Source organism: Suncus etruscus, chromosome 10, assembly GCF_024139225.1.
Source record: "Suncus etruscus isolate mSunEtr1 chromosome 10, mSunEtr1.pri.cur, whole genome shotgun sequence".
NCBI classification, from domain to species: Eukaryota; Metazoa; Chordata; class Mammalia; order Eulipotyphla; family Soricidae; genus Suncus; species Suncus etruscus.
Genome location: NC_064857.1, coordinates 87,901,929 through 87,920,229, shown reverse-complemented (window position 1 = coordinate 87,920,229; position 18,301 = coordinate 87,901,929). Strand labels below are relative to the sequence as shown.

At 43.0% G+C, this 18,301-nt stretch overlaps 1 protein-coding gene across 1 annotated transcript in view; it reads left to right on the top strand.

The window, feature by feature from the left end:
* Nucleotides 1-18,301, top strand: part of TP53BP1 (tumor protein p53 binding protein 1) — a 90,577-nt gene that overhangs the window by 9,279 nt on the left and 62,997 nt on the right. Inside the window, exons 5-10 of the mRNA XM_049782526.1 lie at nt 2,430-2,554; nt 3,928-4,080; nt 4,469-4,586; nt 6,261-6,421; nt 11,267-11,384; nt 17,062-17,156. Coding sequence (XP_049638483.1) covers nt 2,430-2,554; nt 3,928-4,080; nt 4,469-4,586; nt 6,261-6,421; nt 11,267-11,384; nt 17,062-17,156 — 770 coding nt within the window. The remainder of the gene's footprint in view (nt 1-2,429; nt 2,555-3,927; nt 4,081-4,468; nt 4,587-6,260; nt 6,422-11,266; nt 11,385-17,061; nt 17,157-18,301) is intronic.

The following is an 18,301-nucleotide window of genomic DNA, read 5'->3' as shown; positions in this document are numbered from 1 at the left end:
CCGGAGAGATAGCACAGTGGTGTTTGCCTTGCAAGCAGCCAATCCAGGACCAAAGGTGGCTGGTTCGAATTCCGGTGTCCCATATGGTCCCCTGTGCCTGCCAGGAGCTATTTCTGAGCAGACAGCCAGGAGTAACCCCTGAGCAACACTGGGTGTGGCCCAAAAACCCAAATATATATATATATATATATATATATATATATATTTCTCTATATATATATAAAGTTATAGGAGAGCAGAAAAATGTCTCATTATTCTGCAACCCAGAGGCTAATTGTTATAAAGATTTGACTTTTTCTTTTTGTTTGTGTGTGTATGTGTTCTTTTCATTTAAATAGTTGGCACATGGTAAGTGAAAGTTTGTATGTGTGTTAGGCCAGGGAGATGGCTTAAAGGACATGCTTTGCATGCAGGATTCCTGGTTTGATCTGTGGCACTACATGATCCTCTCAGCACTGCTGGGAGGTGACTCAAAAATATCAAGAAAGAAAGGGGGCCAGAGAGATAGCACAGTGATAGAATGTTTGCCTTGCATGCGGCCGACCTGGGATGGACACTGGTTCAATTCCCGGCATCCCAGATGGTCCCCCAAACCTGCCAGGAGCGATTTCTATGTGCAGTGCCAGGAGTAACCCCATCACCGCTGGGTGTGGCCCCAAAACAAAAACAAAACAAAAAAATGAAAAGGAAAGAAAGAGGAGAGGCCGGCGAGGTGGCGCTAGAGGTAATGTGTCTGCCTTGCAAGCGCTAGCCAAGGAAGGACCACGGGCAATTTCTGAGCGCATAGCCAGGAGTAACCCCTGAGCATCAAACGGGTGTGGCCCAAAACCAAAAAAAAAAAAAAAAAGAAAGGAAAGTTATATGTGTGCTGATATTTCTGGTTAACAATGTGAGAATTTTTTGCCTGATAGCTGAATTTGTTAACTTTTCTGAGATTAAGAAAAAAGAAGTTTAAATCCACAGATGCAAAGAGATATCTCAAAAGACTGGAGCAGGGGCTGAGGTGATAGTACAGAGGTTAAGATACTTGCTTTGCATGAGGCTGACCCTTAGTTTGATCTGTGGTACCAAATATGGTTTCTTGAGTATTTACTTCCAGGAGCACAGAGCTCTGAGCATCACTGGCTCTGGACCCAAAATCAAAGGAAAGAAAAACTTGGGAGTATATGCTTTGCATGTAGGATGCCTATCTTCAAGGTCTAGCACTAAGCTGTAACCTGAACACCACTAGTGTGGCCCCAAACCTCTATCCTGTTCAAGAAAAAATTGAAACACACAAAAGGGATGAAATGATAGTGCGTTTGTTTTCTCTTTATAGTTTTTGGTAGTGGTCAGGGCTTGCTCCTCATTTTCTGCTCAGAGATCATTCTAGGTGGTACTTGGGAGACCATATATAATGCCGGGAATCAGACTAGTGTTGGCCATGTGGAAGGCAAGGCCTTGATTTATTTTTAATTAAATTTTAAAAGTATAGTTTATTATTTATTTTGTTTTTTGCTTTGGGTGCTACATCCATTAGTGCTTAGGACTCCCAGCTTTGTGCTCAAGGCTTACTCCTGGTGGTGTTTGAGGGAGGGACCATATGGGATGCGGGGGATCAAACCATAATTATAATTTAGGTACATGGTTATAGCAGTGCTAGTTTATGACTGAAATTACTGCACCCTACTGCCACCAAAGTGTCCAAGTTATCTTCTGTTTAGTATTGTAGTAGTGTGTTCTTTAAGTCTGTATAGTGCTTTTTCTTTTGGTCTTTGAGTCACAGCTGGCAGAGCTTAAAACTTTCTCCTGGCTCTGAGTTTGGAGGACCATACAAGATCAGGAATTGAACTTTGGTTAGCCAAGTGCAAGGCAAGCACCCTACCCATTATAGTTGTCTCTTCGACAACTGTATGGTGTTTTGAGTTGTCAGTTTATCAGTTGCTTTTTTTTTTTTTTTTTTTTTTTTTTTGTAGAAAGAAGCACTGACTGGGTTTGGTTGCTTTCTTAGGGGGGCCATACGTGGTTATGCTCAGGGTTTACTCCTGGGTATACACTCAGATTATTCCTGGTGTTCCTATGGGACTGTACATTGCTGGGGACTGAAACGGGTCAGTCATGTTCACCTTAAACACCCTCAAAATTGAATAAGGTTTGACTTAAAAAAATTTGCTTATGGAGCCAGAGAGATAGCATGGAGGTAAGGCATTTGCTTTGCATGCAGAAGGATGGTGGTTTGAATCCCGGCTTCCCATATGGTCCCCCGAGCCTGCCAGGAATAATTTCTGAGCATAGAGCCAGGAGTAACCCCTGAGCGCTGCTGGATGTGACCTGTAAAAAAAAAATTGCTTATGTTGCTTATGAGGTGGTAAGTGGGGAGTCAAAATTTATCATAGTTTGGATAGTTTCTCAACCTATTTGGGGACATATGATAATTTATTTCTATTCAGTATTCTGGAAATGCCGGTAGAATCTGCTCCTATGGAAGAAAAGGAAAAAGAGATGGGAGAGAAAGTACAAGATGAAAAGGAAGAAGATAATCTGGATGAGATCACACACTCCCTTGATGGTGAAGGTAGCCTTTTGCTTTTTCTAATAAAAAAATAAAATAAATGAAATAATCCCCTTCCTTCTATCCCCCTCCTCTTTTTATTTTTTTGGTTTTTGGACCACACCTAGCAGCACTCTGGTGTTACTCCTGGCTCTGCACTCAGCAATCACTCCTAGCAAGCTCGAGGGACCATTTAGAATACCAGGGATAGAACTCAAGTTGGCTGTGTGTAAGGCAAATGCCTTACCTGTTGTGCTATCACTCTGGCCCTAGAGTTTGTTACTTCTCTTAAATGAAAGCATGTAAATATCTAGATTTCTGATAAAATTAAGAGTGATCATTAAGAAATTTGCTAGAAGTCTTAAGGTATTCCATCTACTTTGATGATCATCAGTCTGTAGATTATTAAATGGAAAACCCTCTTTCTATATAGTAACTCTTCTTTTTTTTTTTTTGTTTTGTTTTTTGTTTTGTTTGGTCACACCCAGGCACTCAGTGGTTACTCCTGGCTCTGCACTCAGAAATTGCTCCTGGCTTGGGGTACCATATGGGATGTCGGGGATCAAACCGGGATCTTTCCTGGGTTGGCTGCTTGCAAGGCAAACGCCCTACCGTTGTGCTATCACTCTGGTCCCTGTATTCTTTATTAAAATAATTTCTGGATACATGTTCTTTGGAGTGGAAGAATAATCTGAATCCCTTTGTTTTTGTATGGTTTAAGTTTTTTTTTTTCCCAGAAAGTAAACAGCATTACAATATTAGATAAAGTTTTTAGCAAACAAAGTTTTTTTTTTTTTTTTTTTTTTTGGTTTTTGGGCCACACCCAGTAACACTCAGGGGTTACTCCTGGCTATGTGCTCAGAAGTTGCTCCTGGCTTGGGGGACCATATGGGACACCAGGGGATCGAACCGCGGTCCGTCCAGGGCTAGCGCAGGCAAGGCAGGCACCTTACCTTTAGCGCCACCGCCCGGCCCCAAACTAAGTATTTTATTCCTTGCTTTGTTGAAGTACTCAGGAGTGCTCTTGAAGTACTGGGATTAAACCCAAGGTTCTTGGTTTTGAAAAATTCGGGAGTGCATACATTTTTCTTGTGAATGATTTACCATGATACTTTTTTTAAAATCTTACTTTTTTTTATTGGGAGGTGGGTGGGTCACACCCAGCAGTACTAAGGGGTTACTCCTGGCACTGTGCTTAAAAATTGCCCCTGGCAGGCTCTGGGGACCAAAAAGGATTCTGGGGATCAAACTTGGGTTGGTTCCAGGTTGGCCTCATGCAAGTTAAATGCTTATCTGCTGTGCTATCACTTGGCACCACCATGACACTTTTTCTAAGGGTCAGTAGTTTGCATAGCTCATATTATTTGACTCTTGATTTTATGGGATTTTGTTCCTAGATCCGGCTTCATCACAGTTAGGCTTTGGTGTTTTGGAACTTTCCCAGAGCCAGGATGTTGAAGAAAATACTGTGCCATATGAAGTAGAAAAAGAACATGTCAAGTCAGCGACCACCAACTCTGGGGGGCTGTCCAATGTTGATGCTAATATTGGTATGAGATACATTTAATGAATTTGTTTTTACCTTCCATACTAGAGTGATTTATTTCCTTGGTCTTTTTTTTTATAGATATCTAAGTTAATATAATGTAAGTTAAGATAATAAGGCTTCAGCATCATCTTACAAATACTTAACAACTAATGATTTCTGAATTGAGATTTTTAAAAATTGCCTTTAGGGCTACATCTGCTATGTTCAGGTCTTACTCCTGCCTCTGTGCTTAAGTATCACTCCTGGCATGTCTCTTATGCATGTGATTATTTTCTTTTATGCAATGATGTCTATGTATTTTCAAATTGTCTTATCAAAATTGTTTATATTACATAGTCTGAATTTCTGAATTCAGTCCTGAATTAAAACTTTCTTTCTAAAACTTTAAGCAATGAAACTTAAAGAACAGTCTAGTGATGCTCTCTCCATGGCAGAACAACCCAACAAGGATGTCACTGCCAATAAGGATATAAAGGTGACAAAAGAGCAAAATCCCCTACTTGCAAGGTAAACCTACTCCTCCTTCCTCTTCTTTTTGTTTTTGTTTTTGGGTCACACCTGGCGGTGCTCAGGGGTTACTCCTGACTGTCTGCTCAGAAATAGCTCCTGGCAGGCACGGGGGATCGGCTGCTTGCAAGGCCCTCCTCCTTCCTCTTTTCCTCTTTACTTCCTCCTTCCTTTCCCCTTCCCCTTCCCCTTTTCTTTCTCCCTTTCATCCCTCCCTTCTTTTTCTTTCATTCTCTTTATTCCTCCCTCCATTCACCTCCCTATACCTATGCTAAGGCTTTGGTCCTGCCCCGCACTCAAAGATCACTCTTGTCAGGCCTGGGAGACAATATGTGGTACTGGAGATTAAACCCATGTTGACTGCCTTTGAGGCAAGAGTCTTGTCAGCAATACTATCTCTTCAGCCCTGAACGGTTTACTTTTTGAAAATGTTTATGGATTTCTGCAGTAGAGATTATATTTTACTTTTCTTGGTGTACATGCTTTTAGAAACAGTTTTATTTTTCTCTCCTTGTATTGAATATTTCTGATATGGTAGAAACATTGATAATGACTTCTCATTGTTGTGGCCTGAGAGATAGTACAATAGGTAAAGCACTTATCTTGCACACACAGCTGACTCAGGTTTGATCCCTGATAATCTGTATGGTTTTCTGAGCCCATCAGGAGTGATCCTAAACCCAGAGCCAGGAGTAAGCCCTGAGTATAACCATGTTTGCCTTTCCCCCAAGAAAAATTCTCATTGTGCCCTCTTCTTTAGGCAAGTGCTTTTATTACTAATGTAACTATCAGTATAGTTCATTAATCTTTGTCCACAGAGACAGAGGTCCTCAGTTTTGGATGGGTGGGGCCATACCTGCTGATGCTAGGAAGCTAACCTGGCATGGTGTTTAGGATTCATTTCTGGTAGTGCTTAGGGAGAACTATGTAGCGCCAGGATGGAATCTGGTGCTTTAGCACATAAAGTATATTGGTTCCTTTTGAGCTTTTCTCTCAACACTTTTTGACAAAATACTGTTGTTGAGAGGACTTCAAGCCTCTCAAATATTATGAGGAATCACAAGAAACATATTTGAAAGTCTACTGTTTCTCTAACTGATGATTACCTAGATAGTTTTGGATCCTTACATAAACTGCAGTTGGTAGTTTATGATAAAGGCAGGTATTTTTTTCCCAAGTTCTTTAGACTTGTAACTTGGCAGGAGTTGGCAGTTTACCTTTGCTTTATATGTGGTGATTATTGTATTTCCTAGAAACATCACTTTGTTTAGTAGCTCAAGTTTGGATGTTACAGAGGAAGAGTAGTTTGGAGGAGATAATGAATAATCATTTGGGTATTGCTTTATTGCTTCCTTTAATAGAAACAATGGGGAATGGCATCCTGAACAAAGTTTACTATTATTGATACACTCAGTTTAATAGAGACTAGTAGATTTAGGTAAATGAGAGTGAAAGATTTTTTTGTTTTCCTCCCTGAGTCACCCACGAAAGATCTTTTGATACTAAATTGTCCAAAGCTTGCAGCTAAGCTGAGTAGCCTGAGCACCCTCAGCCCTGCTTAAGAAAACCCCCTCCCCACAACTTCTCCCCCCCCGAGTTCCCCAAATGTTGTAGGCATTTGAACTCAGCACTCAGAACAACTACTTTTCTTTCCTGGTGACGTGAATTTCTTAGGTCAGAGAACATGATTACTAGTTCCAAAGTATCTCTTGCTATGGAAGCAAAACAACTATCTGCTCAAGAACATCTGGAAAGTGGACTGCAGGTTGAGAAGTCACCAGAGCCTCGGGTTTTGTCTACTCAGGAAGACATGTTTGACCAGAGCAGTAAAACAGGTACAATGAGTAGCTAGTTATAATTCTTTTTTTTTTTTTTTTTTTTTTTTTTGGTTTTTGGGCCACACCCGTTTGACGCTCAGGGGTTACTCCTGGCTATGTGCTCAGAAATCGCCCCTGGCTTGGGTGGACCATATGGGACGCCGGGGGATCGAACTGCGGTCCTTCCTTGGCTAGCGCTTGCAAGGCAGACACCTTACCTCCAGCGCCACCTACCCGGCCCCAAGTTATAATTCTTAAAGTTATAATTCTTAAATAACTTTTACTTCTGTTGTTCTTTGGGAGGGAATAAAAGCATTTTGGGACACATAGTGTACTTGGGCTACTTTTGCTCACTCCTGGCAGTGCTTGGGAGACCATATATGGTTCCAGGTATCAAACTACAGTGAATACATAAAATGCAAGTACCTTACCTCCTATACTATCTCTTCAGTATTTATTTCTGTTTTGAGATTACTATTAAAAGTTAGAAGGCACTTAATTATTATTATTATTATTATTTTTTTTTTTTGGTTTTTGGGCCACACCCTGTGACGCTCAGGGGTTACTCCTGGCTATGCGCTCAGAAGTTGCTCCTGGCTTCTTGGGGGACCATATGGGACGCCGGGGAATCGAACCGAAGTCCGTCCTAGGCTAGCGCAGGCAAGGCAGGCACCTTACCTCCAGCGCCACCGCCCGGCCCAATTATTATTTTTTTTTTATTTCTTATTTATTTTGGTTTGGGGCCATACCTGGTGGCACTCAGGTTACTCTTTTATTTATTTATTTTTTTTTCCAAAAATTTTTTTGTTTTTGTTTTTGGTTTTTGGGCCACACCTGCTGATGCTCAGGGGTTACTCCTGGCTATGTGCTCAGAAATGCTCCTGATTTGGGGGACCATATGGGATGTTGGGGGATCAAACCACGGTCTGTCCTAGGTCATCCGCATGCAAGGTAAGCACTCTACCGCTGTGCCACCGCTCCAGCCCCATCAGGGTTTACTCTTTTTTTTTTTTTTTTTTTTTTGGTTTTTGGGCCACACCCGGCGGTGCTCAGGGGTTACTCCTGGCTGTCTGCTCAGAAATAGCTCCTGGCAGGCACGGGGGGACCATATGGGACACCGGGATTCGAACCAACCACCTTTGGTCCTGGATCGGCTGCTTGCAAGGCAAATGCCGCTGTGCTATCTCTCCGGGCCCCCAGGGTTTACTCTTGGCTCTGCACTCAGAAATCATGTCTGGCAGGCTTGGGGGACCATATTGAATGCTGAGGATCGAACCTGGATTGACTGTGTGCAAAGAAAACACTATTCACCGTGCTATCACTCCAGCCCCTAGAAGGCACTTCAGGAATGTATAGTGGGTTGGAGAGAAAGCACTGGGATTAAAGTACTTGCTTTGCATGTGGACAACCCTTCCTCGATTTCTGACATTTAAATATTACTTTATTACTTTATTACTTTATTTATTTATTTATTTATTTATTTATTTATTTATTTATTTTTGGTTTTTGGGCCACACCCGGCATTGCTCAGGTGTTACTCCTGGCTGTCTGCTCAGAAACAGCTCCTGGCAGGCACGGGGGACCATATGGGACACCGGGATTTGAACCAACCACCTTAGGTCCTGGATCGGCTGCTTGCAAGGCAAACACCGCTGTGCTATCTCTCCGGGCCCTAAATATTACTAATTTTATTTTGGTGGGGGACCATACCCAGTGGTGGTCTTTTTGGCTCCTCTCAGAAGTGACCCCTGTCTGTGCAGAGTACATGGTGTTGGGAGTCAAACTGGTTATTGCTTCAGTCAAGGCAAGTGCTTTATCACCTGTACTAGTTCTTTTTAGCACAGGTCTTTAAATCTTAAATAACATGTTAATTAAATAAGCTTTTCTTACTCACCTGGGCTATCATTATTATATGTATATTATGTATTATATATGTATAAATATGTATATATTTATGCAGGTAATTTCACCTACCACAAATAAGATATTGTGGGGCTGGAGTGATAGCACAGCAGTAGGGTGTTTGCCTTGCATGCAGAAGGATGGTGGTTTGAATCCTGGCATCCCATATGGTCCTTTTAGCCTCCTGGGGGTGATTTCTGAGCATAGAGCCAAGAGTAGCCCCTGACCACTGCCAGGTGTGACCCAAAGAACCATAAACACCAAAAAAAAAACCCAACTTAAACCAAAAACAAACAAAAAATTGTGGTCTAATAGAATACAAAAATTAGAAAGTTAGATGGCATTTATTCCATGCTTTATTTTCCTGTCCTCTGCTACTGCAGTTTTATAAAATCAAAACTTGCAAAATAGAAAGCAAAATAGAATGTGTTGGCTATGAAGAGAGAGGAAAAAATTACTGTTTGCTATTCAGAGTTGTAAGTTGATTTGCAAGACTTATTTACAGAGTTTTGCCAAGAATCCTCCTTTGAGGGGCCAGAGAGAGCAAAGCGGTAGGGCGTTTGCCTTGCATGCAGCCGACCCAGAACGGACAGTGGTTTGAATTCCAGCATCCCATATGGTCCCCCGTGCCTGCCAGGAGTGATTTCTGAGCACAGAGCCAGGAGTAACCCGAGTGCTGCAGGGTGTGACCCAAAAACCAGAAAGGAAAAGGAAAAAAGAATCCTCCTTTGGTCTCTCTAAATCTGTAAGGATTTTATGAAAATCCTTAATACTTGGGATTAATACAGTTAGTCTGTTAGTACAAAGAAGGTAACAATAGGAGACTTTTCATAATATAAGTCCACAATGGCTGCTCAGCATTATTAGTATTTTCAATTTCTCTTATCTTAATCATGGTATGAGCTTTAGTAGATAAACTTTTTTTTTTTTGGTTTTTCGGCCACATCCATTTGATGCTCAGGGGTTACTTCTAGCTAAGCGCTCAGAAATCGCCCCTGGCTTGGGGGACCATATGGGATGCGGGGGGATCAAACCGCAGTCCTTCCTTGGCTAGCACTTGCAAGGCAGACACCTTACCTCTAGTGTCACCTCGCCAGCCCCAGCTTTAAAAAAAAAATTAAAGTATTATTTTTGGCCATAACCAATGTTATGTTATGTTACGTTACGGCTTATTTGCTTTCAAAATCAAGAAGAGCGGGGCCGGAGAGATAGCACAGCGGTGCTTGCCTTGCAAGCAGCTGACCCAGGACCTAAGGTAGTTGGTTTGAATTCCGGCATCCAATATTGTCCCTTGTGCCTGCCAGGAGTTATTTCTGAGCAGATAGCCAGAAGTAACCCCTGAGCACCGTCGGGTGTGGCCCCCCAAAAAAAACAAATCAAGAAGAGCAACTAAGCAGGGGTGTAAAGGTTCTGATTTTTCTTCAAGCTTTTCGTTATTTTTTTGGTTTTTGGGCCACACCCGATGACACTTGGGTTACTTCTGGCTATGCGCTCAGAAATCACTCCTGACTTGGGGGACCATGTAGAACACCAGGGGATTGAACCGCTGTCCGTCCTAGGTTAGCGCGTGTAAGGCAGATGCCCTACTGCTTGCACCACCGCTCCGGCCCCTTCTTCAAGCTTTGATCAAGATAGAAAAAAAAAAATCAAGGAGTTCTTTTGGAAATTCTTCCACCTCCCTTTTTTATATATTTATTTTTGGGCCATATTCCACATCCTGTAGTACTCAGGGTTTACTCTTGTTGCTGCATTCAGGAATCACTTCAGGGATCACTTTTGACGGCTTGGGGACACTATATGGGATGCTGGGAATTGAGCCTGGGTCCACTGTGTACAGTCAAATGCCCTACCGTGCTATACTATCGTTCTGGCCTCTGTTAATTCTTTTTTGTTGTTTTAGTTTTGGGTCACACCAGCAGTGCACTGGGCTTCCTCCTGGCCCTGCCCTAAGGAATCACTCCTGGCACAAAATGGTGGGGAGGAGGTGACAGTCAATTGTGTGCAAGGCCAGTGCCCTACCTGTTGTCCTATAGTTTTGGCCTCTGTTTTTTTTTTTTTTTTTTGGTTTTTGGGTCACCTGGCAGCCAGGTCACTCCTGGCTCCACTCTCAGAAATCGCTCCTGGACCATATGGGATGCCGGGATTTGAACCAATAACCTTCTGCATGAAAGGCAAACACCTTACTGCCATGCTGTCTCTCCGGCCCCTTTCTTTGTCTTTCTTCTTTTTCTTTGCTAGCTGGTATTTTTTTTTTTTTTTTTTTTTGTGGGTTTGGGTCACACCCGGCAGTGCTCAGGGGTTACTCCTGGCTCCATGCTCAGAAATTGCTCCTGGCAGGCACGGGGTGCCATATGGGACGCCGGGATTTGAACCGATGACCTTCTGCATGAAAGGCAAATGCCTTACCTCCATGCTATCTCTCCGGCCCCTTTTTTTACATTTTTAAAAAAAATTTGAACACAATGATTACAAAGTTGTTCAAAGTTGAGTATTAGTCTTACAATGTATGTCCACTTTCACCCATGAGTGTTTCCCACCACCAATGTCCCTGGTTTCCCTCCCATCCTCCTCCCTGTTTTTCTTAATTTTTCTTTTTTTTTTTTTTTAAACTTTGGATCACTCCTGGTGGTGCTTAGGGGTTATCCCTGGTTGTGCTTAGGAATTATTTCTGGATGCCAGGGATTGAACCCAGATTAGCCATACAGAAGGCAAATGCCCTATCCACTGAAGTTTTGCTCCAGCACCTCTTTTAGTTAATTTTTTAATCTGATTTTTGCAGAGTTGGTGTGATGCTTTTGTGATCACTTAGTTGTGTTAGTATGGAATCTAATTAACTGTTTTATGGTGAAGATGCTTTCTACCCTCTTGTAATGTGGTGGAAAGTATAAATTTTACTCTTGTCACAGTACTGAATAAAAATGTGATTGACGTTTCGTTTCTTTCCTTAAGTAACTTCTGAAGATTGTTCCACTCCTTCAAGAGAAGATGGTGGGTGTTCTCTGGCCTCCACACCTGCCACTACTCTGCACCTTCTGCAGCTTTCTGGTCAGCGGTCTATTGTTCAGGACAGTCTTTCTACGTGAGTAAACATGAAATTGTTCATACCAAGTGCAGAATTATTTTTGTTTTCACTCCAAAGGTAGTCTTTAGTCATCATAATTTTGGGATGTTCCTGTTGGGGAATTGACAGTAAATTAAAATTCTTGATCTTTGAATGAGAGGTTTGCCTCTAATTCAGAAACTTTTTTTTTTTTGTTTTTTGTTTTTTTGGGCCACATCGGCTAACACTCAGGGGTTATTCCTGGCTATGCGCTCAGAAGTCGCTCCTGGCTTGGGGGACCATGTGGAACGCTGGGGGATCAAACTGTGGTCCGTCCTAGGCTAGCACTGGCAAGGCAGACACCTTACCTCTAGCACCACTGCACCGGCCCCAATAATTCAGAAACTTTTAATTAAAAGTGTGTGAGCTGGGATAGAGAGATAGTATAACAAGTAAGGTGCTTTTCCTCATCTAGTCAAAACAGAGTTGATCTCTGCATCACTAATAGTACCTTGAGCACCACCAAAATGTCAGTATCTTCGCTTGTTATTCAGAGCATGTAGTCAATGTCTGTTTTAAACCTGCAGATAAATTAATTTTTAAAAACCTCCTTATCTTCCTTTTTCTTTTTTTATTTTCTTGGATATACTTTATTTATTTATCTATTTATTTTGGGGGGGTCCACACCCAGCAGCACTTGGGTTACTCTTGGCTCTGTGCTCAGAAATCACTCCTGGCAGGCTCGGGAGACCATATGGGATGCCGGGATTTGAACCACCGTCCTTCTGCATGAATGGCAAATGTCCTACCTCCATGCTATCTCTCCGGCCCCTTGAACATAACCTTATGCTGCGGCAACATATGGTTAGTTGCTCATGGTTGCTTGTAAAAGCACTCAGAGGACTTTGTGGTGCCAGGGAATGAACCTGGGCCTATCACATTCATAAAATGTGCTCAACTTGTTGCCCTTTCTTTTTTTTTTTTGGTTTTTGGGCCACACCCGGTGACGCTCAGGGGTTACTCCTGGCTATGCGCTCAGAAGTCGCTCCTGGCTTGGGGGACCATATGGGACGCCGGGGGATCGAACCGTGGTCCGTCCTAGGGTAGCGCAGGTAAGGCAGGCACCTTACCTTTAGCGCCACCGCCCGGCCCCAATTTTTTTGGGTTTTGCCCTTTCTTTTGGAGCCCCTCATCATCCTGTTTTTTTTTTTTTAAGTTATTTTTAAAATTTTTTTTTTTTGGCCACATCCGGTGAGCTCAGAAGTCGCTCCTGGCTTGGGGGACCATATGGGACGCCAGGGGATCGAACCGGGGGATTGAACTTCTGTCAGTCCTAGGCTAGTGCAGGCAAGACAGCCACCTTACCTCTAGCGCCACCATGCCGGCCCCATATTTTTAATTTTTGTTATTGTGTTTTGGCTTTATTGGGCCACACTGCAGTATTCAGGGCTTTTACTCCTGGCTTTGCCCTCAGGGATCTCTCCTGGTAGTGCTTGAGGATATGGAATTCTAGGGATCGAGCCTGGGTCTGCTGCAAGGCAGGTGCCTTATTCACTTACTGTTTTACTGGCCACTTAAATTTATTTTCTTTCTGGTTTTTGAGCCACACTCTCTGCTGCTCATGAATTACTTCTGGCTTTGTGCTCAGGGATCATTCCTGTCAGTGCTCTAGGACTATATGGGATGCCCAAGATAGAAACTATATCAGTTGCATGTAAACCAAGCACCCAGCACCCTACTCACTCACTGTACTGTCACTCCAACTCCTTAAATTTATTTAAGTTATTATTTTTATTTTTTTTGCTTTTTGGGCCACATACAGTGACACTCAGGGGTTACTCCTTGTTATGCTTCAGAAATCACTCCTTGCTTGGGGGACCATATGGTACTCTGGGTGATCGAACAGCAGTCTGTCCTAGGTTAGCATGTGCAAGGCAAATGCCCTACTGCTTGCGCTATTGCTCCGGTCCCATATTTGGTTTTTTTAGATAAAAAATTACTAACAAATAGAACTTATTTATTTTTGTTTTGGGGCCATACCAGGCAGTGCTCAGACATAATTCCTGGCTCAGCACTCAGTAATCACTCTTGGTGGTGCTTATGGGACCATATGGGACATTGGGAATTGAACCATGGTTGGCCACATGCAAGGCAAACACTTTTTTTTTTTTTTTTTGGATTTTTGGGCCACACCTGGCAGTGCTCAGGGGTTACTCCTGGCTGTCTGCTCAGAAATAGCTCCTGGCAGGCACAGGGGACCATATGGGACACCGGGATTCGAACCAACCACCTTTGGTCCTGGATTGGCTGCTTGCAAGGCAAACACCGCTGTGCTATCTCTCCAGGCCCGCAAGGCAAACACTTTATCTACTGTATTATTACTCTGGCCCCCTTAAATTTTTTGCCGCACTCAGTGGTGCTCAGGGCTTACTTCTGGCTCTTGCTGGTGGGGCGTAGATGATTAAATTGGATTCCGAGGATTGAACTCGGGTCAGTTACCTACAAGGGCTCTTATCTGCTGTACTATTTCTCAGCAATCCCCCTTTCCCTGTTCACTTTCTTTTGTAATAAGAGTAGTTATTCTTTTTCTTTTAAAAGATAAAAGTTTTCTTTTGGGCAATACTTGGGGGGTGCTCTGGAGTTATACCTGGCTCTGCACTCAGAAAATACTCCTGGCAGGCTTGGGAGGACTATATGGGATGCGAGGAACCAAATCTGGGTTGGCTGCATTCAAGGCAAATGCCCTATCCATGTGTTACTGCTCTGGCCCCAAAAAATAAGAGTTCTTTTTTTTTTTTTTTTGGCTTTTGGATCATACCTGGTGGTGCTCAGGGGTTATTTGTGGCTCTGCGCTCAGAAATCACTCCTAGTAGGCTTGAGGAACCATATGGCATGCTGGGAATCAAACTCAGTTAGTTCCATCCTGTGTTGGCCGCTTGCAAGGCAAATGCCCTACTGCTGTGCTATGGCTCCGGCCGCAAAAGATAGAATTCTTTTTTTTTTTTTTTTTTTTTTTTGGTTTTTGGATTTTGGGTCATTCTTGGCAGCGCTCAGGAACTACTCCTGGCTCTGTGCTCAGAAGTCGCTCCTGGCAGGCTCGGAGGACCATAGGGGATGCTGGGATTTGAACCACTGTCCATCCTGGATCAGCTGTGTTCAAGGCAAGTGCCTTACCGCTGTGCTATTGCTCCAGCCTCAAAAGCTAGAATTCTTTTTTTTTTTTTTTTTTTTTTTTTGGTTTTTGGGCCACACCCGGTGACGCTCAGGGGTTACTCCTGGCTATGCGCTCAGAAGTCGCTCCTGGCTTGGGGGACCATATGGGACGCCGGGGGATCGAACTGCGGTCCGTCCAAGGCTAGCGCAGGTAAGGCAGGCACCTTACCTCCAGCGCCACCGCCCGGCCCCGAAAGCTAGAATTCTTTCAATTTTGTTTTGTCTTTGGGTCACACCCAGTGGTGGTCAGGGTTTACTCTTTACTCCTGTGTCTGTACTCAGGAATTATTCCTGGTGGACTTGCAAGGCATGCCAGGGATCAAACCCAGGTTGGCTGTGTTCAGGGCAAGCACCCTACCTACTGTACTATTGTTTCAGCCCCTATCTTTTAGAAATATTTCTTTTTTTTTTTTTTTTTTTTTTTGGTTTTTGGGTCACACCTAGCAGCACTCGGGTTACTCCTGGCTCTATGCTCAGAAATCGCTCCTGGCAGGCTCAGGACCATATGGGATGCCAGGATTCGAACCACCGTCCTGCATGTAAGGCAAATGCCCTACCTCCATGGTATCTCCGGCTCTTAGAAATATTTCTATTTTAAGAGCTCTAGAAGTAAAAGATGGGTTAGATAGCACTTGCTTTCTATGTGTCCTATTCTGGCAATGATAATATTTCTCTAGGTACTGGAATTACCCCTCAGCATTGAGTCAGGAGTAAACCTTGCACCTCCTATTGTGGCCTAAATTACCACCCACTTCAGGATATAAAACAACCTATTTTGGTTGTGGAAATATTCAGAATATTTGAATGTTTTAAATATTTATTTTTACAATTAAAAAGAACAGCTAGTGACCGTAGAGATAGTACAGGGGTTAAAGCGTTCACATTGCACATGGCTGACCCTGGTTTTATTCTGGCATTGCTTATAGTTCTTCCAAGCACTGCCAGGGTCCAATCACAAAGCCATTAGTAAGCCCTGAGTACCTCTGTATATAGCCACCAAACTCAAAAATCTGGATGGGGTAGGGGTGCAAAAATAGGATTAGAGAGATAGGGCAAGGTCCCCAGAGCTGCCCATGGCAGCTCGCTGAGGACATTTACCTTGTCTGTTTTTGAGTCACACCTGGGAGTGTTCAGGGGCTACTCCTGGCTCTATGCTCAGAAATCGCTCCCGGTAGGCTCTGGGGACCATATGGGACACTGGGATTCGAACCACAGTCCTTCTGCACGCAAGGCAAACGCCTTACTTCTGAGCTATCTCTCCGGCCTTTGGTGTTTTTGTTGCCACTCCCTCTCTGCTTAGCTGCTGAATTGTCCTGGGCCTGCAAGCGCACATGTTTGGGATGTGTGCTGCACTCTTCAACTCCCCTCCTCTCTGTCTCTTGACTCCTCCTCAGTGTTGGGCTGGGGTCTTCATTCTATGGCCCGCCAAAAGCAGGCCCATAATTCCATTGAAATACTGGTAAGTTTGTTGACTTAACTTTACTTGTTTTTCATTTTAAATATTGTATTTGTTCCTGTTTTTTTTTTTTTTTTTTTTTTTTACTTAAAAATAAGATAAATGTACATAGGAATTAGTTCGTAGTTTTTTTTTTTTTTTTTTTTTTTTTTTAAGGCTATAGTCTGGCCCTCCTACAATCTGAAGGACAATGAACTGGCCTCGTTTAAAAAGCTTTAGGACCCCTATTGTGGATGCCCGAGGCTGCCAGAGCTGCAGATTGCAGATTCCCAAGGCTGCCAGGGCCCAGTGCTGCAAGGCTTACAGATGCTCGTGGGGCTCGGCTGCCAGGTGGGGCTTTGTGCCCACCCAGGGATGCCAACATATAGTGACTACCCACCTGAGACAGAGAGAGAGAAGAGAAGAAACTACTTTTTATTCCTCCTGGTATCTGAGACCTGCCACCCGGGAGGATTCAGAGAGGGCGAGAAGTCTTAGATGGAAATTTTCTGGCTGGCTGGGGGAGGCCTGGGTTCAAAGAAGAAAGAAAAGGGATTAGATACAAAGTGGGCAGCATCTCTCTGATGTTTTTTCTCTGCCCCCGCCCCCCTTTGGACCAGCAGGCCTGCTCTGTTCACTATCCTAGGCCCTCCCCCAAAGTCCCAAGCTTTTTCTTTTATGGCCAGTATATCAGAGAGCATGTCCAGGGGTCATGCCCACGGGCGTGTCCAGATTGAACAGCCATTACAGTGAGGGGTATCCAAGGGGCATGTCTAAGTTCAGCTGCCAGGTGGGGTACCCAAGGGGTGTTTCGAAGTCCAACTGCCATATACCCTGTAGGATTTAAGATACTTGATATATATATCAGCTGACCCTGATTCTATCCTTGGTGCTGCATATGGTCCCTGGCGCACTGTCAGAATGGACCTATGAGCACAGAACCAACATAGCTTCTGGGTACCTCAGTGTGACCCATCCTCCCCCCCAAAATAAAAGAAAATAATAACAAATACAGAAATGCAAAACTTGGGTTTTGTAAAATAACCTTTGATTCTTCTTTCTGTAAAGAAATTCTTCAGATCTTGTTGCTCCTTCTCCTGATGCTTTCCGGTCTACTCCTTTTATTGTTCCAACTAGTCCCACAGAACAAGAAGGGAGAAAAGGTGAGCTCTTTTCTAAGTGCATGTTGGTTCCAGTTAATTCTATGTTTTTTTGTTTTCGATTCTGTCATCTCTTTCGTGTGTGCGTGTGAGTGTGTGTGTATGTGTGTGTTTAATTTACTCCACAATTTTAAGAATTATTCCCATTTCAGGGTAAGGAAATAGAGACAGGGAAATTTCAGAACCAATATGTCATATAGGCAGGGCATCAGACTCAGCATCTCTCTCCATAATCATCTATGATTTTATATTTTTGGAGTGTTGGGTGGGTGAGTCAGGGTTTGTTGGGGATTGAAGCTGAGAACTTCACACACAGAAGGGAAGTGATCTATCTCTGAGCTATATATCTGATCTGCAGAGCTTGTGCTCTTGTCAGTTCTGTATTTGCCTCTTATTTTTTATTTATTTTAATTTTAATTTTTTTATATTTTTGGTTTTTGGGTCACACCTGACATTGCACAGAGGCTACTCCTGGCCCTACACTCAGAAGTTGCTCCTGGCAGGCTCGGGATCATATGAGATGTTGGGATTCGAACAAGGCTCCATCCTGTGTTGGCCACGTGCAAGGCAAATAAATGCCTTAATGTTGTGCTATTGCTCCAGACTCAGTATATGCCTCTTATAATCTGCTGCTTCTGCCCTTGAGATGTAAAAAAGAGAAATATGTTGAACTCTTATCAAGTGTAATTTGTGCCAAACTTAATTTTAGAATTTCTTTCGCTACATGGCTTTCTCTTGAAATCAGCTATAGGTTTTTAATTGAGCTAATTTAACTATAAACATATGTTTAGTAATCTCATAAAAATTAAAACTGAATCCATTCTTTAAAATCCTATTAATGCAGGAGAGTTAAGGTGCTAGCCACTCATTGATCCTGGGCACTGCATGATTGATTCCTGAGCCAAGTTTGATCCCTAAGTTCAAAACTAGGAGTAAACTATGAGCACAGCTGGGTATGACCCAACTCAATCCACCACAAAAAGAAAAATGGTGAAGAACTGAGGTATAGTTAGGAAAGGGTCTTACATACATACATACATATATATATATATACATATATATATATATACACACACACATATATATATGTGTGTGTGTATGTGTGTGTTTGTATATATGTGTGTGTATGTATACATATATATGTGTAT